Below are 25,729 nucleotides of genomic sequence, written 5' to 3' on the forward strand. Positions count from 1 at the left end.
ACTAACCAAATCAGAAAAGTGACGACAAGAGGCGCGAGTCTATATGACAGACCAAGATCAGGTGTCACCAAAAAGGGACCATAGAGTGGCACTGCTTACTATTCCAGTAGTTGTATCACATCCAGACAAGTCAATTGGAACCAGTATGCAGACTTCCACTTTATTAGATACAGCCACCACTAGGTCTTTCTGCTCAAGAAGAATACCCAAAACCTTAGGCCTCCATGGACGTCGAGGCGAGACAAGGATCACTACTCTAGTACAACAGAATGATGAAGACACTGAAAAAGCAGGCATCATGACACAGGGATTATTTGCAAGGAAAACTAGCCCCACACAAATCACTGACATCATGATTCTAGACTCATTCCCTAAAAATTTGCAACATATGACGGCTTCAAAAAATTAACTTCAAAGTTGGCCTTATTTAAGGACACTGGCATTAAAACAAAGCCACACAGCCCAATTAACTATCAAAGTACTAATCGGACAAGACGCCCCTTCATTGACAATGCCTTTGGAGATTAGAAGAGGTCGGGATGGAGAATCGTATGCCATCCAAACCAGGATAGGGTGGACGGTAGACGGTCCTATGAAAAAATACAGCAGCGAAGTGACAAGTTTGGGAACATTTGTTGATGAAACAATTTTCCTCAACAGAAGGGATGAAACTCTCGAGAAGCAAGTCAGTCACGGTTACAATGTAATGAAAAAATGCGGCTACGATATGCAAAGGAAATGGATGATTTGATAAAAAGGATACACAGAACCAGCAGATCATTCAGTAGCCCCCAGGAAGGGATGGTATCTCCCACATCATCCAGTATTTAATATGAACAAGCCGGACAAACCCAGAGTGGTTTTCGACTGCGCTGCCCCATTCAAGGGAGTATCATTGAACAGCCAAGTCATGCAAGGGCCAGATATGATGAATGATTTACTGGGGATCCTCATCAGATTTAGAGAAGGAAAGGTAGCAATAGCAGCTGACATAGAGGCCATGTATCATCAAGTTTTTGTGACTCTGACGGACCGAGATGCTCCGATTTCTTTGGTGGCCACAAGGAGATCTTGAAAAGAAAACCAGGCACTATCGTATGACTGTCCATCTATTTGGAGGAGCGTGGTCACCTTTCATTAAAAAATACACTTGAAAGCAACTGGAATGATGCGGCAAAGGAAGCAGATTCTAACTTCTATGTTGATGACCTGCTTCTCTCCACTCAATTGGAGGAATGGCCATTAAACTAGCTCATGAATTGCGAATAGTTCTAAAAAAGGGTGGATTTCGTCCAACTAAATGGATGAGCAACTCCAGGAATGTGATCTCCATTCCCCCTGCAGAGAGAAATGTAGCTGTGAAAAATGTTGAACTTCTTAAGGGAAGTCTATCCATAGACAGGGCACTAGGAGTACTGTGGGACCTCGACAGCGATGCATTGAAAATCCGTACGTCTACCCCTTTCACCCGAAGAGGGATCCTGAGCATTATGAGTTCTGTCTATGACCCTTCGGGTGCATTAGCGCCCTTCACAGTAAGAGCACAGATAATCTTTCAAGATGAAGTCCGACGAAAGGTTGGATGGGTCCATAATCTCACCCCAGAAAATAAGTTAAGATGGGTTACATGGCTCTTGGAGCTAGAAGCCTTAGAAGGACTAGCCATTCTTCGCCAATACATGCCAGAAGACCTCAGTGAGAAGGACGAGAGAGAATTACATCATTTCTGTGATGCCTCTCAAGCTGCATATGCCTGTGTCCTACATACGTGTGAAACACGAAGATGGACAAATATATAGTATCATGATTTTAGCACGCACAAGGTTAGCACCAATTAGGACGTTATCTATTGTACGTCTAGTATTGTGGGCCGCAGTTTTGGCTGCTCAGATGTAAGATAAGGAGGGAGCTAAAACAACCAGTTCAACACTCCAGGTTTTGGTCAGATAGTCCAATAGTTCTGCAGTACATTAAGAGTACTAAACGTCGATTCCAAACTTTCATTGCTAATCGATTAGGCACGATTCATAGGTGCTCCAAGCCAGAAAAATGTCGGCATGTTAGTTCAGAACAAAATGATGCCACGAGGGGATTGACAGCCCCGGAGGTGCTTGCTGGTGAAAGATGGAGATATGGAGCCAATTTTCTAAAGCAACCTTAGACCTGTTGCCCAGCACAGCCGGTCGTTTTGGAGGCACCATTTGACAACCCTGGAGTCAAGAAAGAAACTTTCACTATGATAACACATGCACACAACCAACCAACAAAGATAACAAACTCTTTCACTATTACTCATCTTGGTACGCCCTTCAACGTGCTGTAGCTTGGATCCTAAAATTCTATTACTGGCTCAGATTTGGAAAGGCACACCCCCACCAACCTGCAACTCACAGTGTTAAGAGATTCAAGTTGCAAGGGAGCGTATTATAAGGGCCATCCAGCAATACAGCTTTGGAGATGACATAGCCGTGCTGCGGTTGGGGAAATTAACAAGCCAAAGCTCAATCTACAGGCTAGAACCCTATCTTGATGAGCGGGGGATCATACGGTTAGGAGGTGGTATCCCACACAAACATGACCCAAGTGGCACATTGGGTCCAATCCTCTTGCCAAAACGTCGCCACATCACTACCTTTCTGGCGCTAGATGCACATGTCTTTCTAGCAGGTCATTCAGGCCGTGTGCATACAATGGTTACATTACGGTGTCATTATTGGATCATAGCAGGGCGCTCAACCATTGACAACGTTCTCCGAGCATGCATCATTTGCCGCAGGGTGAACAGTAAACCAGCCCCGCAAAGACAAGCAGACCTTCCAGTAGAACATATTACAGCAGACAGACCTCCCTTCATATTCACTGGATTGGAGTGTTTTGGGCCCTTCCTGACTACACATACGAAAGACTGTGAAGAGGTCTGGATGTTTTATTCACATGCTTCAATACGAGGGCTGTCCATATTGAAATGTTACACTCTGGACTCAGATGAATTTCTCCGTGCTCTGGGCCGCATTATATCCCGAAGAATTACTCCAGAAAAAATTTACTCAGACATGGGCTCAAATTTTGTGAGGGCCCGCAAGGAGCTAAGGATGGCTTTTGATTCTTGGCAGACAAATAACAAGATCAACAAACAACTGGCACAACGTGGCATTGAGTGGAGTTTTCAACCTCCGAAGGCATCGCACATGGGAGGTGTATGGGAGCGGCAAATCCGCTCAGTATGTAAAATCCTTTCCGCCAGTATTGGGACACAAAAAATTGATGCCAGCCGACTTCAAACATTGTTTTGTGAGGTTGAGGCAACATTGAACAATCGTCCGCTCACTGCACTTTAGAACTCCCCTTCGGACCTTGAGGCGTTAACACCAAATCACATCCTGAAGTCTCAGGAAGGGAGCAGTCCTCCAAGGTACCAGCTAATGTCTGCAGAAGCCCTACGTCGTCGTTGGAAACATGCACAACTTCTGGCCGATAGATTTTGGCACAGGTAGAGAACATTGTACCTGCAAACACTTCGGTTGCGACAACGCAACATTGTCTACTCGGAATTTCCAGGTTGATGACCTAGTACTCATTGTCCCAATCTCCCACGAAATTGTTGGAAGTTGGGCCGCGTTTCAAAGGTCATATCGGGTTGTGATGGGCTTGTAAGGAGGGTACATGTACGTACCTCCACTGGAACACTTATCAGACCAATCGTGAAACTGTGCCTGCTTGAATTTGACCTAAAACACTTAAAGTAACTAGAACCAGTGGTGAGAAATTGGGCATCGTATGCCCAACGTGGGGGAGTGTATTCGCCATAATAGTGAATGTAGGATAAGAAAGAGAACTAAAATAAACTGAGGTAAAAGCTAGCGATAGTAATGTGCTTACATCTAGAGTATGGAAGCGTTCATCCCGGGCACATTAACCTTTAGCCTTAACACATGTTGAACACCACCATAGGAAAAGAATCAAGCCATTGATGGGCTGACCACAAACACATCTCTATCATGAATGTATAACGTAGTTGTCAACGAGAATTCACACCTTAGAGCAATCTCCAAAACTACCACAAAACTGCATTGTGTATGTATAATGTTGTACACAATTGTGTACCCTAATGTGTTAACATAATAACAATTGTTTAGAGAAGTCTATAACGATCTATATACAAATCATTGTGTTATTCATTGTCTGATACATTTATGTTTGATCGATAACATATTGCATATTGTTCATGTCACCAGGTTTGATCACAACAAATAAATAGTTAGTGAATTCTACACTGCAGTATCAATTACTCCACCATTAGTTGCTAGAGAAAGAGAGGCGACCACACTCCCTTGATGACAATGGATTAGGATCTGGAAGTACGCATCTTTCAGGTCTAAAGAGATTATGAAGTTGTTCGGTCTGATAGCCTGTCTGACCATCTTTGAGTTGTCTCCATTTTGAATGGAGTCTGTAAGAAAAACTCATTCAGGGCTGAGAGGTCTAAAATGGGTCTCCAGCTTCCAGAAGTCTTGTCTACTAGAAACAAGAGACTGTAAAAGCCTGGGGACCCTCCTGGAACCTTCGGGAGAGCATCCTTCTCTAGCATGGTCCTGACTTTGGCCCCTAGGGCCTAGTCCTTTTCCAATCTCTTGGCATAAGGCCTCGTTGTTGTTGGATTTTGAGTCAGTGGAGAGGGAGAGTCGATGAAAGGAACAATGTACCCCATTCTTAATATGGAAGTCGTGATGCCAGGGGTTGGCTCTGTAGTCCATCTACCTCTGCCATCTGCTCATTAGGCATCCCTCTACCAGTGGATTGGTCGAGGGATTGCCCTCCCTGGCGTGGGTAACCTCGCTGGGATTTCTTGCCTTTCCCCTTACGTCCTCCGAGTCGAAAGGGAGGTTTCGAGTCCTGCCATTCTTTTGGGGGAGGTTGCCTCTGCCTTGGAGGTGCCTGCTGGTAAGAGCGAGAGGAGACAACCCGTTAGAGGAGAGTTTCTTGGCTGACCCTTCTCCGTTAAACAGGGCAGGTCCATCCATTGGGGCATCTCATTGCCTCTCTCTTCGGTATCTGTCTCTGAGATCTTGAGACAACAGCTTCTCGTTGCCTCAAGACCCAGTTAACCAATTAGTCAACCACATTCTCTCTCAAGAAGTCAAGAGTCCTCACACCTGAGAGAAGAAAAGAGAACTAAGTCTCCCTGGAGTGGAGAAGTCATCGTTCTTGATAAGACAGCCAACCGTGCCTAGCCAATAGTCCAGCCATGAAGTGGATTGCAAGGCACACTTTGCAGCCTGTTCCATATTGGCCGCATCCACAGCAGAGACTGGACGGGCAGCGTTGTCAGTCTTTCCTAAAAAGACTGGGTCAAGGATACGATCACTGGATGGATGCAGTGGAAGGGGAAGGGTCGTCTCCCACTCCCTCGTAGTACTTTCTCTGCCTTATGTAAGGTGGAGGAAGTAACCTGGAGGAATCCACCGATCGAAGAAAGCAAGAAGAACCTGCCACTTGGGTATATGCTCTCTTCTTTGCTGCCTTGACCCCCTTCCCCATGGTAGGGTTACCTTGGATCTGGTGAGTCTTGGGGCACGCCTGAAAACTGGTCTAGGACCATATCCTCCTCCAGGTTGTTCACCTTTCTAATGCACGCCAGAACTTGCAAAAAAATTTGGTCGGCATCTTTTTGTTCCGAAAGAGTGAGCTTCAGACTGGCGGAAGCTAGGAGCGTTCCATCCAAATTTTCTGAACCATCGTCAAAGGTTTCTTCCTCTCCCGAGCTAACATCCATAGTAGCTCGGCAGGGTGAGGGTCGTCAACAGGATTTCTCTTAGAAGCTGAGTGGGCTCTTAGGGGGAGTCTGCAATGCCCAGTTCTTGTAGTAGCGGTCAAGACGGAAGACTGTTCCCCTGGAATCTGATGTTCATCTGTAAAACACTAGTTCTTGGGTAAAGTCGTCGCATCTTTCCTCTCCCTTGGGTGAATTTCAAATTCCTCCAAGAGAGAACCCTCATCTCCTTTGTTTGATAACGTTGGTCTTAAACTCGGAAATTAACCAGAGAGAGGTATGCTTCGCTCGTGCCGAAGGATATTCCCGGCACTCGATCGTAGGAGGCTTACTACGCTCGGCACAAGACGATTCTGTGTGAAGGTAGGTGGAATCCGCCCTATTATTCTGCTTCCAGGTCCAAGCATTCTAGGTGGAGTTCACCCAATAAATCTTAGTCCTTACAGGAATCAAACTCGGACAAAAAGTCCCTTGCTGTTCAGTCTCAGCCCTACATGGACAGAAAATTGTATTCAAAAGTGATCAAGGCTCCATCCAATCTATTTGTCATCTCAATGTTCTAACTATAGATGTGAGCACAAGAATGTGCTGGAAAGAGAAAACCGCTAACATTATCCCCAAACAGGAACCTAGCCGTGTAAATCCAAAGTAGAGCCTACCCCTTCCACTTCGTCCATGATAGTTATTGACGACTCGGCTGAGCCTACTCTAAGCATCGCTGGTGTAAACCCTCTTGAGCTTGCGGCCTTCGGATCGAAGAAGAGTCATTTTCTCAAGATTATGAGCCTTGACTAGACTGTTTTGGAGACCCACTCAGCCCCAAGACACTACCAGGCGCTGCGCTATCGATGCTATTCTTCCAGAATCCCACGGCAGATAATACGTTCGATGTGTCTGTGTCAAACCAAGCTCGTGACACGCTCGACCTACTTAACAAACTGGTCTTTGCTAGTGAAAACTCCATACAATATAGTTGATCGTCCAAGTTACCTTCTTTGGCACTATCTCATTGAAGAAAGTTTTATGTTGATAGAAGTGTACCTTAGCTCTCTACCCATTAACTTCGATGTTACAGCCCTTGTTCCAGGCATACCTAATGACAAGCTAGCTAACCTTCCCTCCACCTATTTGTCATCGAGATGCAAAACATGGAGGTAGCTACCATGTGTCCCAGATATAGTAAAACAATTTGAAGAATTGTCCAGATGTACGGCTAAGAACTTATAGAGTTTCTTTTGCATCAAACAAGTTAACTTGTCTGACAGTTTTGCCCAAGTGCTCTAAACAGTTATCGCCCCGAGACGCATTCTATTTGCGCAACTCAAATGTTGTCATCCCCCCCCACACACACTCTTTTTCCTCTAACTGAAGTAGCTGCAGCAATAAAAAAACGACAGCAGCTCCCAATATGCTCATTGCAGTGGAAATCTAAAGAACCAGTAGTTACAGACATCAAACTCTCCTGCAGCCTGAGCGGAAGTGCTCCGAGATGCCTCTCACCAAGGATTGGGAACCCATCATCAAAGACAACAGATTTCAGGGATATGGTCACAGGAGGCAAGACCTTCCACATCAATTACCTAGAGATGAAAGCACCATATCTAGCATTACTACACTTTTCAGGGGGGCAATCTGGTGTTGATGAGCGACAACTCCATAGTAATGACCTACATCAAGAAAGGAAGGAGGCTCAGTATCCCATTTGTTATGTAAGCTGGAATAGACCACTGGACTCACATAAATGCAGTCTTTCTTTCAGCTCGCTTTATTCCAGGGAGGAGTAATGTGACATACAATGTGAGCCGACTGGGGACAACAGTTGGTTCAGAATAGTCTTTGCTTCCTCAAGTGGCGAACAGTCTTTTAAATTTTGGGCTCCCCAACCCTGGACATTTGTCACTCGCCTAAACAACAAACTTCGGTGTATTGTTCTCGAGTTGCAGCAGTGGAAGATGCATTTCAACACCACTGGAGATGGGATAATAACCTTTGAAGATAAATCTAATCCAAGATACTTTCCTGTTTTAAAGGAGTGCAACTATACCCTATTATAACAATGGTATTTAAGGGTTACATCAAACAATAAACTGTTTTGTTTCTCAACCAATTTTTTTCATTTAAAAACCATTTGAATGATAATTTTATAAACAAAAATAACAATTTTTTAAGTAATTTGTATTTTTCCTAGTATACAAACCTGGAGCTATTTATAGGGTATACTTTCGGCGCAGCTGAAAGACGAGTCATAATAATTTTAGTGAGGGATAACTACCCCATCCACTAGTTAGCGGGTGGGGGGTGGGGTAGACTGGCTACCCCGCTCACTCACACCTCTCGGCTGAGTAACCACTTTGCTTTATGGCAGGACTTCTCGGGGGACAGGGTGGCAGGCCAATTTGTATAAATAGCTCCAGGTTTGTATACTAGGAAAAATACAAATTACTTGCAAATTTGTTATTTGTTCTGACGTAGATACAATCCCTCCGCTAATTTATAGGGTGACTTACTCTTAGGAGGGAGGAAGTCCCCTTACCAACTGGCCTTGGTCATGACCCGGGGTCCTCTCTATTTCGATCTGTGATCGATAGTAGATGGGACCCTACCCTCGCTAAAATCAAGTGCCGATATGATAATGCACTGATAGCGGCCTGCAGAAGCTTGTGTGTGAGTGGAACTAATAGTGTGGCTTGTCTTTAGCATAGGAACTCGAGTACAGAACCTATTGTTCTTAAAGACTTACCCAATACCCTCCCTCTAAAAGGTATTGGGGACGTAACCAAGTAATCTTCTATACTTAGGAGGCACAAGGGAAATGGATCTTACCTGCAGCCAGGTGAGGTCAGCTATGCTGAGGCTTGCGGAGCTGTTTTCCCCAAAGGGGAGAAGGTGAAAGGAAGAAAGGAGCCAGGCATTCTTACTCATTCACCCCAGACTAACCTGGGTAGCCTCAGCCCTCAACCCTCTGCTACTTGTCCATCAAGGAGCCTGGAGGTGTTTAGACCATTTGTTGTGCGACCACCACAGGACCAATGGAAAAGGTCTCCATGTTCTTGTGGATTACGTCTTTGCAGGTAGTGGGCCGTGAAGGTAGATTAACGCTTCCACATGCCCACTTAAAAGTATACACCACAGAGTAGTTTCTTGAACGCCAGGGACGTAGCTACGCCACTGACGTTACGAGGTCTGGGTCTTAGGATGGAGGAGAGTCTAGATTGAGAGTAACCTCAATTGCCTTCCGTTCCCAGAAGGGAAGGAAATACTTGAGGTCCTCCTCTTGACCTTCCCATTGCTGGTCAACAGTGCCGACAAACGGGGGCGAGCTGGTATCGTTCTTTTAAGGTAACCCTGCAGACTTCTCACTGGGTAAAACCCCAGTTGATGGGTTTTCGGTTACCGAACGAAGACACTTTATTCGAAATGGGCTGCACCTAGGGTACAGCACACTCGGATTTTGAGTCTTGGCAATCCACTCAGGGACGCCGCTGAGGATTACTTCTCCCCGTCTCCTAGGGTAGGAGACATCAGAAGATGGATCATACAACACACTAACTCTCTTGGTCAAAAGCCCAAGTGAGTAGAAAGGCCGTCTTCCATGTAAGGAAGCGATCTGCTGCTGGGCATAAGGTTCGTAGAGAGGGGGCTTCAGAGACTGTAGGACCCGAACCGAGTTCCCAGGAAGAGGTTGAGATCCGATGGGAGACAAGTTATCTCACACTTGTATAAGTAAAGGCATTGATGGGAGAGAATCCCCTTCTACGACATCAGTCAGAAAGGACCAAACACTTCGCCTGGAAGACCAATGCTGAAAAGTGTCTGAGGAGCCTATACATCTTTTCCGTAACTTGTTGCGAAAGGCCTCTCTGAGAGGGGTGGTGTAGGATCGTCCCAGGTGTGAAGTCGAAGCAAAGCTACGGCTTAGGAAAGTGTTAGCATGTGGCTGCTTGGAAGATCGTGCCGTGGAGGAAGATCCCTCGGAACTCCGTCAGGAGCTGTAGAAGGTCCGGGAACCATTCTGCGGGTTGCCATAGCGAGGCTATTGGAGCTCCGTCAGGGGCTGCAGAAGGTCTGGGAACCATTCTGTGGGATGCCATAGCGAAGCTATTGGAGTCATTGATAAGACTTTCTTGCTTATCCTGACTTGGCTGAGGACTTTTTCACCAGACCGAATGGGGGGGAAAAACAACAAGGCACACCTCTAGGCCGCCCCACCGATCTTGGAATACATCTTGTTTGAACGCCTGGTGTTCCGGGACTGGGGAACGGTCGAGTGGGAGCCTGAAGATCAGGGCCGCTGCGAGCATAACCACAGTCTGGGACCTCACAAGTTAAGACTTTGTTGGATACAAGATGATTCCAAGACACTAGGAGCCCACTATCTGGGTGGTTTTGCAAGCACATTCCTGTACCAGGAATGACGCAAGCAGATGGGGGGCAACTAGTTGTTCTCTGTCCATCTAAGGTCTCATACTGCCAGATGGTTCTCTTAAGAGAGGTGAATGCTGGTACCTTTCAGAATCGGGCCAATGGACGAGGCTGGAATGGTGCGGCATATGCCCCCCCCCCCTCTCTTTTGATGCATTAAAGAGAGCATCAGATCCAGAGGGAAGACGAGAAGACAGGCCTCTTTGCAGCTCTCGTCTGCCACCCATCATCCGTGGATTGTCTAGCGGTGAGGGGGGGAGTGCATAGCAATAAACACATCTCGAGATGATGTCGAGACGTGTAACTATTTGCACGTTCCTGCAACGAAGGGGAACGGCCTGTTCTCCCTCCAACTGCCACTAAACCAGTGTGGTTGGCCAAATAAAACTGATACAAACCAGTTAATCAGTACAGCTTATGTTATAATTGCGAATTTCCATAGAGATCGCTTTCCGGACAAGAGACTGTACGGTAACCACCGAACTCGTCCAACCAAACCCAAGAGGGGATTGAGACGTATCTTCAATCTATTGTTGGGTGGATAAAGAGCATAAGTCTACTACGGAGTAGCAACACCGAACTGTGAGCATGACAAGCATACATGCGTAGTTCGACATAAAAGTCGTGTCCAGAACTCAGTTGGAGAACGTTGAAAACGTAAACGTTTGTAACGGAGGTTTCTCCAACTTTGGACAAAAAACGTTCGTACTTCTCCGTCTCCGACCAGTAACCTAGTATTTATATAAAATGTTCCCTACTAAGGAACAGATATGCTTATGAGAAGTTTCCAGCCAAAGCCTTTGTAGGAGACTAAGACTTCCGATCGGGGGAATAGAAAAAATGCCTATAAGGAGGCAGAACGTAAATGCCGTATGTCTGGTTACAGGAAAGTTGGGGGGGGAGGTCGACCACAGAGTCCCCAGAAAAAACTCTGGATCGCGGAAACAGAGATTCGGATGAGAACCCAGGGGTTCAGAATCCATTTGCGGATTCCCCTCCCATGACCTTAAGGGACGTTGTGCCGAGAACCAGCAGGAACTCCGTCGCCGATTCCTGATGGAATTTTCAGGAATCGTGCTACGTGACCAGGACCCAAAGGAACTGTGTCACAGTTACCTGTAGAGATTTGCAAATCCCCAGGCAGCAGCCATCCCTCTGTCATAAGAGCAAAACTCTTGATGACGATGGGTGCGCGAACAATTCACGGGACGAGAGCTCGAAAACTCTTGTCATGAGAGCAAAACTCTTGTGCACTCGAGAACACTGAGCGCAACGAGAGTTCGTAAAACTATCATAAGAGTTGTTCGCGCACCCCAACTGATTGCGTGCGCCCAGGTGCTCCCGCGCGCCAACTTGGTCGTGCGCGCTACCATCGGCTGTACGCGCCAGATCAGCTGTGTGCACCAATTTGGTCGTGCGTGCGCCACATTGATCGTGCCTGCCAATTTGGTTGTGCACGGTAATCCGGTCGTACCTGCCAAATTGGTCGTGCGCGCCAATTTTGTCATGCAAGCCAAGCTGGTCGTGAGCGCCAATTTGCGCGCGAGAGCTCTCAGTGTGGCGAGAGTACTCACTACTACGTTCACCCAAAGGTTCACGATAGCCTGTGTTGTGTGAGCGCGAACGGTCAACACAACGAGTCCTCAAACTTTGTCATAAAAGTACTGTATGGCTATGATCCTGAGAACCCAAAAGCTCGGCGTGAACTGCGTTGTGAGACCCTGAAGGGTCAGCGTGATTAAGGGCACGAGAGACCATAGGCCTAACATAGCCTGTGTTGCGAAACCCCATAGGGTCACCGCAACGAGAAACCGAAGTTCCCCTGTCACTAAACACTGAAGTGTTGGAGAGACTAAAGTTACGAGAGCCCAAGGGTTCTGCGTAACTAATGTTACGAGACCCCGAAGGGTCACCGTAACGAGAAACCGAAGTTTCCCTGTCACAAAACACCGAAGTGTCAGTGACTAAAGTTACGAGAGCCCAAGGGTTCTGCATAACTAATGTTACGAGACCCCAAGGAACCCCGAAAGCTCAGCGTGATTGATGGCACAAGTTCCTGAAGGCTCAACGTTACCATCGTTACGAGAGCACGAAGGTTCAGCGTAACTGAAACCCGAAGGTTTCGAGCGGAGTCCCAAAGGACTCCTACTGTCATGAGAACCCACAGGATCAACATGACGAGAGCCCGAAGGCTCAACGATCACGCCAGCCCAAAGGGTGATCGTAACAAGACCCCGAAGGATCAAGGGGAACCAGCAGGTCTAAAGATTCTCCCGAAGGAGAATATCGCTTAAAATAAGGCTCTCGCTCCGCCCCTGAAGGAGTACCATAAGCGTAACAGGGAACCGCCGATGCCCAGAGGCGGTCTTCTCTCGAGGACGAGAGCCTCGTTCCCCCGAAGGGATAACCTGCTTCGGAGAAAGCTCTGCCACCGCTGCTGGTGGATCAGCAAGCTCCTACAAGTTATTTCTCGTGAACGAGAGGGAAGTTCTCTCAAAGGAGATTGCCTAAGACATGCTTTCTCCCAGCTCTATAGGAATAAAGCGCAGGCGTAAAATCTCTCTTTCGCGAACGAGGGAGAAGTCCTCCCGAAGGAGGACATCGCCAAAGACAAGCATTCTCCCAGCTCTATGGGAAAAAAGCTTAGGCTTAATAATATCTCTCGCGAACGAGAGTGAAGTCCTCCCGAAGAAGGACATCGCCTAAAACAAGCTTTCTCCCAGCTCTATGGGAAAAAAGCGTAGGCGTAAGAAACTCTCTCGCGAACTTGAGAGAAGTCCTCACGAAGGAGGATATTGCCTAAGGCAAGCTTTCTCCCAGCTCTATGGGAAAAAAGCGTAGGCGTAAAAATCTCTCTCTCGAACGAGAGAGAAGTCCTCCCGCAAGAGGACATAGCCTAAGTAAAGCTTTCTCCCAGCTCTATGGGAAAAAAGCATAGGCGTAAAAAAAAAAAAACCACTATCTCTGTCTCTCTCCTCGTGAGAAAGAGAGAGAAGTTCCCCTCGAAGGAAGAACATCAAGTTGAAGGTTGACAGCGAATGCTACCTCGTAACGAGGGCAGCTTACGAGCTACCACATGGAGCACAGGATAACGAACAGGGCGGCTGTAGCACTCGGCCTTGTGTTCTACGTCGCTGCTACCTGTGAAAAAAGGAAATTGTCATCAGTTACAATTCATGTTCCGATGCACAAAATACACTATTCAGGGAATAAGTCACCTTCCTTGTAAGATAATTCCTCGAAAGGGAGTTGAACTCTTATACACCTTAATTCAGTAATGAAACAAACACACGGCACTGTTAAGAACCTGCCGATCAACAATCGCAGGGAGGGCGGCAATGACAACTCCCTTACAGCGGAGGCAGTCGGATACGTTGTCAACAGCAAAGTTACAAGTATCTACCAACGTATATTTCCATTTATACATATATACACTCATACATATGTAAGATAAATGAAAACACATAAGAAAAAAAATAAAACAGAAAAACAATCAAGACAAGTCTTTGCAGGAGAGAAGGGCAGCATGTCCGTCCTCTACCGAGCCATAAAGTAAAGTGGTTACTCAGCCGAGAGGTTTGAGTGAGCGGGGTAGCCAGTCTACCCCACCCCCTACCCGCTAACTAGCGGTTGGGGTAGTTATCCCTCACTGAAATTATCATGGCTCGTCTTTCAGCTGCGCCAAAAGTATACCCTATAAATAGCGGAGGGTTTGTATCTATGTTGAAACAATTATAATTTTAATGAAAAAATTTATTTCTATACTCGCCTGTTGTTAATATGGCTTCTTCTCCAGAAGCCCCCGGTTAATCGACTCTTACCCATAAAATTTTTAAAATCTAAAAAATTTTCCCATTTTCTTTCACTTCACCCAATACATGTCCTTAACAAAGAAATAAAACCCTCTTGTGGTAAGTGGTACGAAGTCCAGGTTGTAGCATGAAAATATATTTTTCAATTTAGAAGTAGACATTATTCCTCCTCTTGATACTACAGGTCAGTGGGGAGGAGGGTTGGCATCATGTTTATGAACATCAAGTGAACATAGAAATAAGAAATAAGTGATGTTCATATAGCCAACTTCCATAATTTTGGAGGTAGGGATGAATTTTAATACAAGTAATGCAACTGTTTCTATTACCAGCTTGTTCACTGAAGTAAATGAAAATAAAATGGATTTTGACGAAGGAAAAATCTATTTCTGGGGAGAGACCTGTGACACCCGGTGAAAAAGTCCTTCTTTCTACTTTTTCTGATATAAATCTTCCAAATATACCAGAGAAAAATAAAAGCATGGAATGCAGAGGTTACTACCCTCGCGCGAGCACCTCGTGAGTGTCGTGTGTACATCAGGGGCGTGTGAAAACCACTATTCACAGGCTGTCTGTGAAACTGGGCCTGAAATATTACTCTGAATCTAGAACTAAGTTGATTTTTGAGTTAGCCAAAAATAAGTTATTGATTGCATTCACCACAAAATTAAGGAATTGAAAGTACAATATAAGCTATATAGTTGAAAAAATAGAATGGTTGTCTGCACACTTTATTTTTACGAAAAAATTGCATCAGATTGTACATTAAAAACGTTATAAGCCTATCACTGATTCTCTTTACACCTGGAATTTTAGTGTTGTGCACATGCTGAGGCTAATGGTCGTAATTTCAACCATATCTAACAGCAACTCCCGAGGGATTTAACAGCCGAGGGATATTCATGCATTTGAATAAGGAATTAACATTTAATTATTATTAACTATAATTCTTAACTAAATACTGTAAAGATCATCCATTATAATGGGACCTTTTTTTTTTCTTTACAGCCCGACTTGCAATGGTAATAAAAACCTGAGTGTAGAGAGTTGCCACATTAAAGTAAACCAGTGATGAACAAGAGGCCTAGCTTGTAAACAAATGCAAACATACTATTATCCAGAGTGAAAAGAAGATGTAACCTGCCAGCTGAGCTGATACCCCACCACTAACAAAAAATCTTGAAGATCATCTACAATATGAAATAACATTTCCTAAATTAAAAATAATTTGTTTAAAAATGCTTGATTTAGCTAGAGATGGGACATTAGGATCCCGCTACCAAACTCGGTCTTTGCGGTAATTGCTAACAGCATCTGGTGTTCCCAAGCTGTCACCCATCCAAGGACAATAGGTTTGTATACATGAAGGAATAAAGGGATTTTGACGAAGGAAAAATCTATTTCTGGGGAGAGACCTGTGGCGCCCGGTGAAAAGTCCTTCTTGTATGTCTTTTCTGATAAAACCTTCCAATTATACCAGAGAAAGATAAAAGCATGGAATGCTGAGGTTACAACCCTCGCGCGAGCACCTTTTGGGTGTCGTGTATAAAGCAAAGGCGCGTGAAATCCACTATTCACAGGTTGTCTTCCATTTAGTTAATTCCTTCGTCAAAGGGATGGGCCGATACAACGGCCCTAGACACACCCCCATCGCCGCACCACCCACGCCACGACGCGAGCGCCATCTGAACAACATCCTTCTGTAATGGTCATGACGGCTTGGAAAGGAAAGGGTGGGATCGTGTAAAATAAAGGGGGAAGGGTTTCACCGGGCGCCACAGGTCTCTCCCCAGAAATAGATTTTTCCTTCGTCAAAATCCCTTTTCTGGGTCGATCTGTGGCGCCGGGTGAAAATGTACCAGAGAATGCCTTCCAAGCCCAACAATAACTAATTTAATGAGGGGAGAGAAACAACACCATGTAAAGAAAATCATAAATAATTAAGGTAAACAAACATGATAACAGGGAAGCCTCCGAGTATCAGAGGAAACATGCTACAAAACTGACATGGCTAAGAATATCCCAACCCTGTAACAACGGTAATCAATAATAGTTACAAACATAACCTAATATGTAATAAACTTAGGGCTAACGAACCACCAAGGAAGCGGCGTCGTGGTGCGAGTGGCGGGTAGGAGGGAGAAGAAAAGAGATGGATGAAAGGAAGAACAAAAGATCACTGGGGAGAGATACGGCTCCCAGCTGCAACTGTTGGGTATTTAAGAGCCTGTAAGTTCATTAGATAGTGGCGTTTGAAGACCATAGGAGATTCCCAACCCGTGAACTTTATAATGGTCATCAAAGTCCATCTTCTGGGGGAAATGATCCCGGATTGGCTTGTTAAACGAAGTATAGGATCTATAGCCTAATACCACGTATGGGAATGGTACCTCCTTGTTCTCTGATAAACAAGGGGCCAGCCGATCGGGTAGCAGTCGTGGCTAAAAAGGCCCTGAGAGTGGTGACCGGACATAGAAAAGTATCTTGGAGAAGAGGAATAACTTTCCAAGGGGACCACCTATTTTGGGGGTTAACGGCCGAATCATATTGGCGAATTGTCGAGTCCCTTTTGTCTGATTCGATGAAGAAATCGTTTTCCGGTTCAATGTTCGAGTCTCTACGAGCTGCCAACTTCCTGTAGTCCACAAAGTTAGGGTTTTGGACATCCTTGAGTAATCTGACACAGTGAGTTTGGAATACTCGGGTCAGTTTGAGGAACGGGATCCGGATGGGACGGAGTTTCCACTCGAGGAGGAGAGGAAACCAACTGTTCTTGGGCAGTGAGGTGGTACTAAAGCCACTGCGCCCCGGAAGGAGCGCAGTCGGTGTTAAAGTTTTTAGAAGATTCACTGGGAGAGATAGGGAAATCTTCCTCTAATGGTTCCAATCCCGGGGTAATGCGTCCATGGCATGAGCCCGAGGGTCCAGGATTGGGGTCACATAACAAGGAAGTTTGTGATTGATCTGAGATGTGAATAGATCTACCTGGATGCCTGGAACGAACCTGAGTATCCACCGGAGTGAAATTCTGACTCCAGGGAACTCGTCCTGGATAGTGAGCCCGTTCTCACATCCTGGCCTCCCGCTAGGTGAGGTGCTGACAGGAACCAGTTCTTTTCTGTTGCCCAGGCGAAGAAAGTGACCAGGATCTGATTCAGGTTGGGTGACTTGGATCCTCCCCTGTTTCCGTAGTGTACCTCGTCTGTGCTGTCTGACACTACTCTGATGTGGGTCGACCTCGGAGGAGTCTCTCTCTTCAGGGTCAAGAACACTGCCATGGCTTCGAGAACATTGATATGGGACTGTTTCAAGGCTAGTGACCAAGAACCTGAAACATCTGATGTTCGGAGAAATCCCCCCATCCACTTAGAGACACGGCTGAATGGAATGTCACTTGTGGAGGTGGGAATTGTAGAGGAACCGCTTTGGAGAGGTTCTTCGGTTCGGACCATGGGCGTAGTCTCATTTTCCCGACAGAGGGGATCTTCGAGACCTTGTCTTCTTATAGGTACTGTAGCTTTCTTTCTCCAAAATCGATTGATGTCTTGAGTTTGGCTTTTATTAGGAGATCTGTTACTGAAGTGAATTGGGAAAGGCCGAGGATACTTTCTAGGCTCTTTGGACACCTGTTTGTGCTTGAGAAATTCTTGATCTTGGAACCTATTCCTCTTACTTTTGGAAGGGAGAGACAACGTGTGCTTCGAAAGGTCCCACTGAATGGCTAACCATTCTAAGTGGCCTGATGGTCGCAGGCGAGACTTATGGAGATTGACCCGAAATCACAGGTTGTCGATCGATCGAAGTAATTCCTTCGTAGCTCTGTTGCCTTCTATGGCCGGCCGGGCCCAAATGAGCCAACCGGCCAGATAAGCAATGATCTGTATCTCTTGGTTCCTGAGTTGTTCTAACACTGCCTCTCCCAGTTTCGTGAATATCCTGGGATCAATGTTGAGGCCGAAGGGCATGTCTTGAACACAAAGGCTTTCCTGCTTAGGTGGAAACCCAGATAAGAAGAGAAGTTTCGAGCTATAGGCGCAAGCTAATAGCGGTCGGTAAGATCGACAGAGGTGGTGACGGTCCCACGGGGAAGTAAGGTCCGTACCTAAGAGATAGTCGTTTGATTGCTTTTTCTTGAGTAACCCTGTGGTGTACTCTTTCAGGACGGGAGTGTATTTCTGGGAGAAGGTCACTGGCGGTGGAGGAGGACCTTGAGGCCATTTTCATCTCAAACCGTTAGAGACTATGCTATGATCCCACAGACCGAGTCCAATGGTCACGAAAGTGGTAAAGTCTTCCCTCTACCGGGACCACCGCGTTGTGAGGTAGTGAATCTAGGTCCTTCCCTTCTCCGAGCCCCCTTTTTCCTAGGTCCGCCTTGATGTCGGGACTGTCTTCTACTCCTGTAGCTTCCTCTCTGGTGTCCATGAAAGGAGCCTGAGGGTTCGGATCTAGGGCTGCATGCAGGCAAAACATCCCAACGGAGTTGGGCTGTGTACCTGGGGAATCAGTGAGGTAGGCCACCTGATGATGGGGGGTCAGATACAAAAGCGTCGAACCAGAGGAAGGCTGTGATGACGAGTGGGAAACCGACTATCGATTCCTGTCTGATAGAGGTCTCAGACAGAACGTACTTCCCACAACTGACCCGATCAGACCAACAAACGTGTAGGTCGAACTGGAAGGGCAGAGCCTGGAATTATCGTACCCCCCAGGCTGACAACATCCTGGTCCAGACAGATCGGGCCTGCCCTTTAGGAAATAATACCGTTACCTTCGGTACCTTGTCTAAGCTAACCAAGGCAATCTCTTTCAATCGAACGAATCCGTTGAATGGGAATTCTAGTACCTGGAAGTAAAATCTAGGTCCCCCAGAGGGAGGACGTCTATGCCCTCCAGATTTATGGTACCACCTATATCCGAGTTCCTGAACGGCACTGACTCACCCCCATACCTTAGAGCTCGTCATAGCCCCTTGGATTTCCTTAGAATGTGTTGCTTTTACCCGTCACAGTTTATGCAGGGTAACATGAACATTAGGATCCTTTAATGGTCCTAGGTCGGTGACGTAGGTAATTGCAAAGCTGAAGGCTCAAAACTCATCCCCACATACCTGCCCGTCCATGGGGTCGTTGTCCAACCTTAGAGAGGACACTCCGAGGAGATAGGGACCTCTAGATGGAGCATTCCTTCCCAACTTCGATACCCAAGGGTGGAGAGCCTCTCTTGCAGGCCAGAGAGAATCATCATCATCCTGATGGGAACCATGCAGGCGAACCTTCTGTAACACAAAGGGGACATAAGTCTGGATGTTCCTTGAACTTTGGTTAGCGATCCTATTCACAGGCTGGGATCAGCTGTATTACTCTTAAAAAGCAATTTTAAAGACAAGTTATTTAATGTATTATCTTCTGGGGTATAGTGCGACACTTGTATTCATGAAATGTGACACTGTTGGCGCATTCGCCACTGGGTGGAAATTTATTTCTATATGAACACTATGTTGTATGGATATTTATCCATATCTAGACATAGTTAGAATTGACTATGCATAAATATAGGCATAATTAATGTATTTCTATTTGAACACTATGTTGTATGGATATTTAGCCATATTTAGACAGTTAGGATTGAATATGCATAAATATAGGCATAATTAATTTAATTCTATTTGAACACGATGTTGTATGGATATTTATCCATATTTATACATAGTTAGAATTAAATACCTGCATAAATATAGGCATAGTTACGTTCATAAATAATAATTTTTTTTTTTTTAAATCCTTCCCTTTACAGGTAAAACAAAAGATTGGCCACCCGTGGTCTGAGTGATCTCCGACTGTACCGGATCTCCGGTAACCATCCCCGGTACAAACAAAGGTCCGTCATAGTGACAACGTGAACCAGAGGAAATCTAATATTAACCTCAATGCTGACCGCCTGTACGATATCCGGTTAAGCCGGAGATTCGATGAAAAAGAATCGTAATGACGATATTGTGATTATTCATGAAAAAGGGTTCATACCCTGATTCTGATCGTCTGATTGATCTCAGTTTGTACCGGAGAACCAGTGACAAAGGTCCGGCAACGTGAAAACGTGATCCTCACCGGTACGATAACATTCTCTAAAACTGAATGTCTGTGTTATCTCCAGTGAAGCCGGATATTCGATGAAAAAGGGACCGTAATAATGAAACTGTGAAACCCTCATCGGTATCACATTGTTAACTCCGGTTCTGGACGTCTGCTTGATCTCTGTTTGTATGGGAGATCCGGTAGCAAAGGCTAGTCCCCGTGAGATCGTGACCGTCACCGGTACGATAACATTAACCTCAATGAATGTTTGAGTTATCTCCAGCGAAGCCGGAGATTCGATGAAAAAAGGGGGCGGAAAGGTGTAATTGAGATCAAACATGACAAAGGTTCGTGTGCAAAAAGGTCTCAGCCGGAGTCTGAGTGCCGGATTTCACCGTTGCACTCCAAATATCTGACTAGTTCTCACCCAATGAGTATCCATTATAGCGGCGTATAACTCAAGGCGGAGCTAAACATAACTCAAGGCGGAGCTAAGGGTGTCGGTATAAATCGAACCCAATTAATGACTCATACACCAACGTTCCTACTAATAGTGTTAGCTATATTAACAGTAACCACATCAATAAAACGTGTATAACATTAAACGTACTATCATCAACTCTGATAATAAGAGGAGGCCTGAATAACTCGTGAACGTATAAAAACGGAGAACGGGAAAATCACCTCCCTTACTCGAGCTAATAAACGAGCACCCTATGTTCTCACTCTCAAGGTTACATAATAAAAGCTAACATCACACAATAATATAAGGAAAGTAAAATAAAACTGATTGTTTTTTTTTTTTTTTTTTTTTTTTTCATTTTTCTTTTTCATTTTTAGTCATTGTAATAACCAAAAACGAAGAATAACGACAACGTAACCAATAAATAAGGATATAGTCTAAATCGAGCCTTCCTGGGGCGAGTACAAACTAACAGACTAACAGACTAAATCGCAAACGTTTAAATCGCTATTCGGCCAAAACCATTGTTGACACTATAATATCCAAATGTTTGTATATTTGTAATTTACCTAATGTCTGTTAATGACATAAGGATAAATAACTTAAAGCAATCTGCCGACCTGCGAGGGTCGGGGAAGCAGTGACATGCCCTTAAAATAAATATAAACACCAGCCTTAGCTAAAGGCAAGGCAAATATAAGTGTTAAGTGTATGGGCGACCTCCGGTGAAACCGGAGCGTAATGAGATGTCCTGAATAATGCCGTCTTAGCCAAAGGCAAGGCAAATATAAGCGTGAAGTGTATGGGCGACCTCCGGTGACGCCGGAGGATAATGAGATACCCTGAATAATTCGATTGTGGCTAATAATTCAATTGTGAAGATATAAAAGCCAAACCGCAGCTAAAGGCTAAGGCTTAGATCATAGCAAAGCGTATTTACAAACTCCGGTGAGGCCGGAGGGAGAAGAAAGGTCCTGAATAATTATTGTGAATAAAAACACAATTGTAATAACAATGGCTATTGTGGATATGGCCGTGGCCTGAGACCGCAGTAAGGGCCACCGGAGGGTCGTATCTAAACAATATGAAGCCCGTCCCATGTAGTAAACAATATATAAATATAACAATAGAACGAAAGTCATTGAGAATCCCTCAAGCCGGAGTAGAACTCAAGGCGGAGTGGAAAACGTTCATAAACTACTCCCGAGCCGTAACGGGGAGAGGACGAACACGGACCAAAATAACGCTAACAATTGAAAAGTCAAGAAAAATAAATAACTCGTAAGTTATCATCCACCCCGAGGGGGAGAGGTGAGGGAGGGAGAACCCGTTGAACGCACAAAACAGAAAACGGGAAATCCGCTCAACCACCAGAGCAAAGAAAGAAAACGAGAGAAAGGGGTAACTCGTGACTGCGAACAGAAAACGGGGACCCCAATGTCTCGCTCTCTTGGACACAAAAACAGGACTAAAAATCACACAACACTATTATAAACGTATAAAATAAAAATGTACATCCATATAACACTACGATCGAAGAATAGCATCTGCTAAAACTTTAAATAAATAGCACAGTCGAGTGACGAACGCCTCGGAGGGGCGGGCACTAAACAAATACAAAGCTAAATCGCTATCTCGTTCGTAGGCTGGACTTACTAGCAAAAAGTACCATGAGCATAAAAACACAAAAAAATAAAAATAAAAATAATAACGGTTCTAAAGGCATAAGGCCAGGGACTTAACCAAGAACCTAAGTGACAGAGTACTAAACGGGCAGACAAAGATGAATTCCCAACAAGTGAACAAACAATGGCCGCCATGAAAGGCCAGACGGGAATAATAAAACAGACTATACTGGATATAAAACAAAAGCCCGGTACAATAAAATACTGTCAAAACAAACTATGGTACTTAACATTGGAATGTGTGAAGATGAAGCTTCGGACATGACAAAATAAATCCACGATAGATAAAAAAGACCGAGAGCACAACAAAACAAATCAACACTTAGTATTCCAAAAAGAAGGATGTAGTTCAGATGGCGCTCGCGTCGTGGCGTGGGTGGTGCGGCGATGGGGGTGTGTCTAGGGCCGTTGTATCGGCCCATCCCTTTGACGAAGGAATTAACTAAATGGAAGACAACCTGTGAATAGTGGATTTCACGCGCCTTTGCTTTATACACGACACCCAAAAGGTGCTCGCGCGAGGGTTGTAACCTCAGCATTCCATGCTTTTATCTTTCTCTGGTATAATTGGAAGGTTTTATCAGAAAAGACATACAAGAAGGACTTTTCACCCGGCGCCACAGATCGACCCAGAAAAGTGCTTTGAAAAATACCATACCCTTTTGAATGATCAAATTCCTGAATAGCTAACCAGAGAATAGTAAGGTCTAGCCATGATAGGTGTTATAAGATATGAAAGGGCTATTCATTCCAATCCACTACAAATCCTCTTCTTTTTAAGCTTGTAAGCAAACCTGCGATTTAGAAGCTTTTAGCGCAATAAGTGTTGGTTTAAGAGAAATTAAAATAATCACTTTTTTGCTTTGATGAAGTCAATGGATATTGTGCTGGTCTAAAGGAATATTTATAATCTAACACTTTAAATAAACACTGATTTGATTAAAATTTAACTTCAAAATCAACACTGTATGTGAGTTTCTTCAGGCAAACATACCAACCAGTGATTGGAATAAAAAGAGACGGGACATCAGATTTTCATGAGGTTCTAGATAGTCACCCTTAGTACAGCGAAATAATACAGCTGGGGTCTTTTAAAAATATATCTTTAAGTCCGTTTAAAAAATAATTATTCTTAATGTATAGCAAAAGAAGACAGTAAAAGGAAAACAGGAAGGCAAAAGGAAAATTTAAGTCCATTAAGAAAGACAGAAAATATTGTAATAGCAACACAATTGCAAAGAAATAAAAAGTAACAAAAGATTTATACTTTATCAAGTACTGTACTGATGGTCCTCAAGTTACAACCATTTGGAGATACAAATACAACTGAAAATAACAAAGATAAGATAAAGAAATAGTGTAAAAAAACAATATTATATCATTTGATACAGTAAGCAAAATGACATTGTGATAACCTCATATCGATTTCATATGAAACCTGACTATTTGTCGATTTGTAGCTGGAAACTGGAAATCATAGGCATGGGATTCAGGTTAGACCTACCCTAGACCAAAATTTAACAAAATTCAACTTACAAACAGTTTCTTGGAACCAATTAAGTTTGTAAGTTGAGGACCTTCTAAAAGGGTGAAGTCAACAAAGTCTTTATGCCTACATGAGGATCCAGAGTTATTACCATGTTTTGATCTGAGAGCTTTTATGACCTCTATCACAAGTACATAGTCACAATAAAACAATTTTAAGAAAGCGCCACTGTAAGAGCTGATTGAAATTTGGGAATAAAAGTAAATATATAGAAAAAGGATCTTACCTTCCTCTAACATTGAAAAGCATCCAGCTAAACTTGTAACATCATTCTGGGGAATTTTGTAGACAATGCGCTCTTCAAACTGCTCATCAACATGTGCATTTGGGAAGGCTTCCATCACCATTTGACTCATCTGATCATTCCTACTACCCCTTCTGAAAGATAAATTCTACCTTACCAAAGAATGACTTCTTTTCTGTTGTTGAATGAAAAAAAATACTTTACTCTAAACTTTCTTTTGCTTAAACTTCTTTTTCTACCATAAGTTCCTAGAATTTATGGATTCTGTAAAATGCACTGCCAATATCATGCTTTAAAAAAAAAAAAATTGAAGGCAGAACTTTGTAAGAGTCCCTGTTGTCCTTTTATTTTTCATCCGTTTCATTTATTCTCTTTCCTTCTAATTGCTCTGATAATATAACTGCCTTGTTTTAATTTCTACATACCGTTTAAAAGATCACTCAAAAGTCCCTTTGCATGTCTAGAAGTATGACATTAGTTAACTGAAATACTGTGTAATAACTGTAATTCTAATCATCTTATTTATAGCAAATACAATACTATATGTACACCGGGTTACTTGACCATAAAAATTCATGCAATTTAGCACTGTAGAATGAATAAAATATACTTCATATAAGGCGACATGATGTCCTAAAGGCAGAATTATATCTAAAGACACGTTAAGGGAGGGAAAGATACACATAATAATAGAATATAAATACAGTATAGTAAATGAACAAAAGATGCACTTACTCACTCCCCTCTTCTGGGGTACCAGGGGGGCCACTGAGGTCTCTAAGTAACAAATGATTAGTTTCAGGACTCAATTTGAGTTCTAAATTGTAACCACCTCCATACTTGTTCTTCAAGTGTTGGATAGCACCAATGCATCTGTAAGATGGACCTTCTCAGTAGTTACAAAAGCAAAATTTATCAATAATTGACTGTACTCATTTAATAATGATGAGAAATCAAAAAATCAGAAAAAAAATTTCTATATTACACAAATTAGCTAAAGTAAATATTTTAACCATTGCTCATTTGAGCAAGACACTATTTCCCTTACCTAAGACCACCACGTACAAGGATGCCAATTCTTGAGCACAAAGCATCTGCCTCCTCCATGGAATGGGTGGTTAATATTGCACTTCTCTGACCCTTTAAAAGGAAAAAATCTTTCACTTATGTCTAGTTTTCATGACAGTTTTCCATGATTAAAATACTACACTTCACATAATCACTCTTTGGTATTGAAACCATATTTTTCAAGTACAGGTAGTTGCGACTTTCGACTTCGCTTTTACGACCAATTTTTCACTGTGATGACATCACAAGTCTGTTGAAAATAGTAAACTGACAGCCCAAATATTTCCTTAGCAATATTTTATTTTCTTTTATGAAAATTAACTAATATCAGTTGATAAGTTATTTTCTTTTATTGATGATATACAGTATCCATATTAACCCTTTTACCCCTAAGCTATTTGGAACTTTCCAACCCTTAACCCCCAGGCGTATTTCTTTTTCAAGCAAATTTTGCAATTTTTTTTTTTTTAGATTGCGATGACAGCCTTAATTTTCATCATAGAGAGGTCAGGTTGCTCTCATGATTTTGGAAAATGCCTGAAGTTTCTCAAAGTTATCAAAAATATGAAAAAAAATGCAAATAGCAGTTTTTTGCAAGGGCATACCGGTACGTCCATGGGGGTTAAGGGATGAGTTTTGTGA

The 25,729-nt window shown here is 43.9% G+C and overlaps 1 protein-coding gene and 1 pseudogene across 2 annotated transcripts in view; one reads left to right on the plus strand and one right to left on the minus strand.

The window, feature by feature from the left end:
- LOC137638641 (cholesterol transporter ABCA5-like) overlaps positions 1-25,729 on the minus strand; it is a 269,061-nt gene that overhangs the window by 30,739 nt on the left and 212,593 nt on the right. For both annotated transcript variants that reach the window (XM_068370905.1, XM_068370904.1), the window contains exons 30-32: positions 25,068-25,159; positions 24,755-24,892; positions 24,002-24,153 (exon numbers count right to left, since the gene is read on the minus strand). In XM_068370905.1, coding sequence (XP_068227006.1) covers positions 24,002-24,153; positions 24,755-24,892; positions 25,068-25,159 — 382 coding nt within the window. The remainder of the gene's footprint in view (positions 1-24,001; positions 24,154-24,754; positions 24,893-25,067; positions 25,160-25,729) is intronic.
- LOC137638875 (uncharacterized) lies at positions 512-4,041 on the plus strand (annotated as a pseudogene).

This window comes from Palaemon carinicauda, chromosome 3 (assembly GCF_036898095.1).
Source record: "Palaemon carinicauda isolate YSFRI2023 chromosome 3, ASM3689809v2, whole genome shotgun sequence".
NCBI classification, from domain to species: domain Eukaryota; kingdom Metazoa; phylum Arthropoda; class Malacostraca; order Decapoda; family Palaemonidae; genus Palaemon; species Palaemon carinicauda.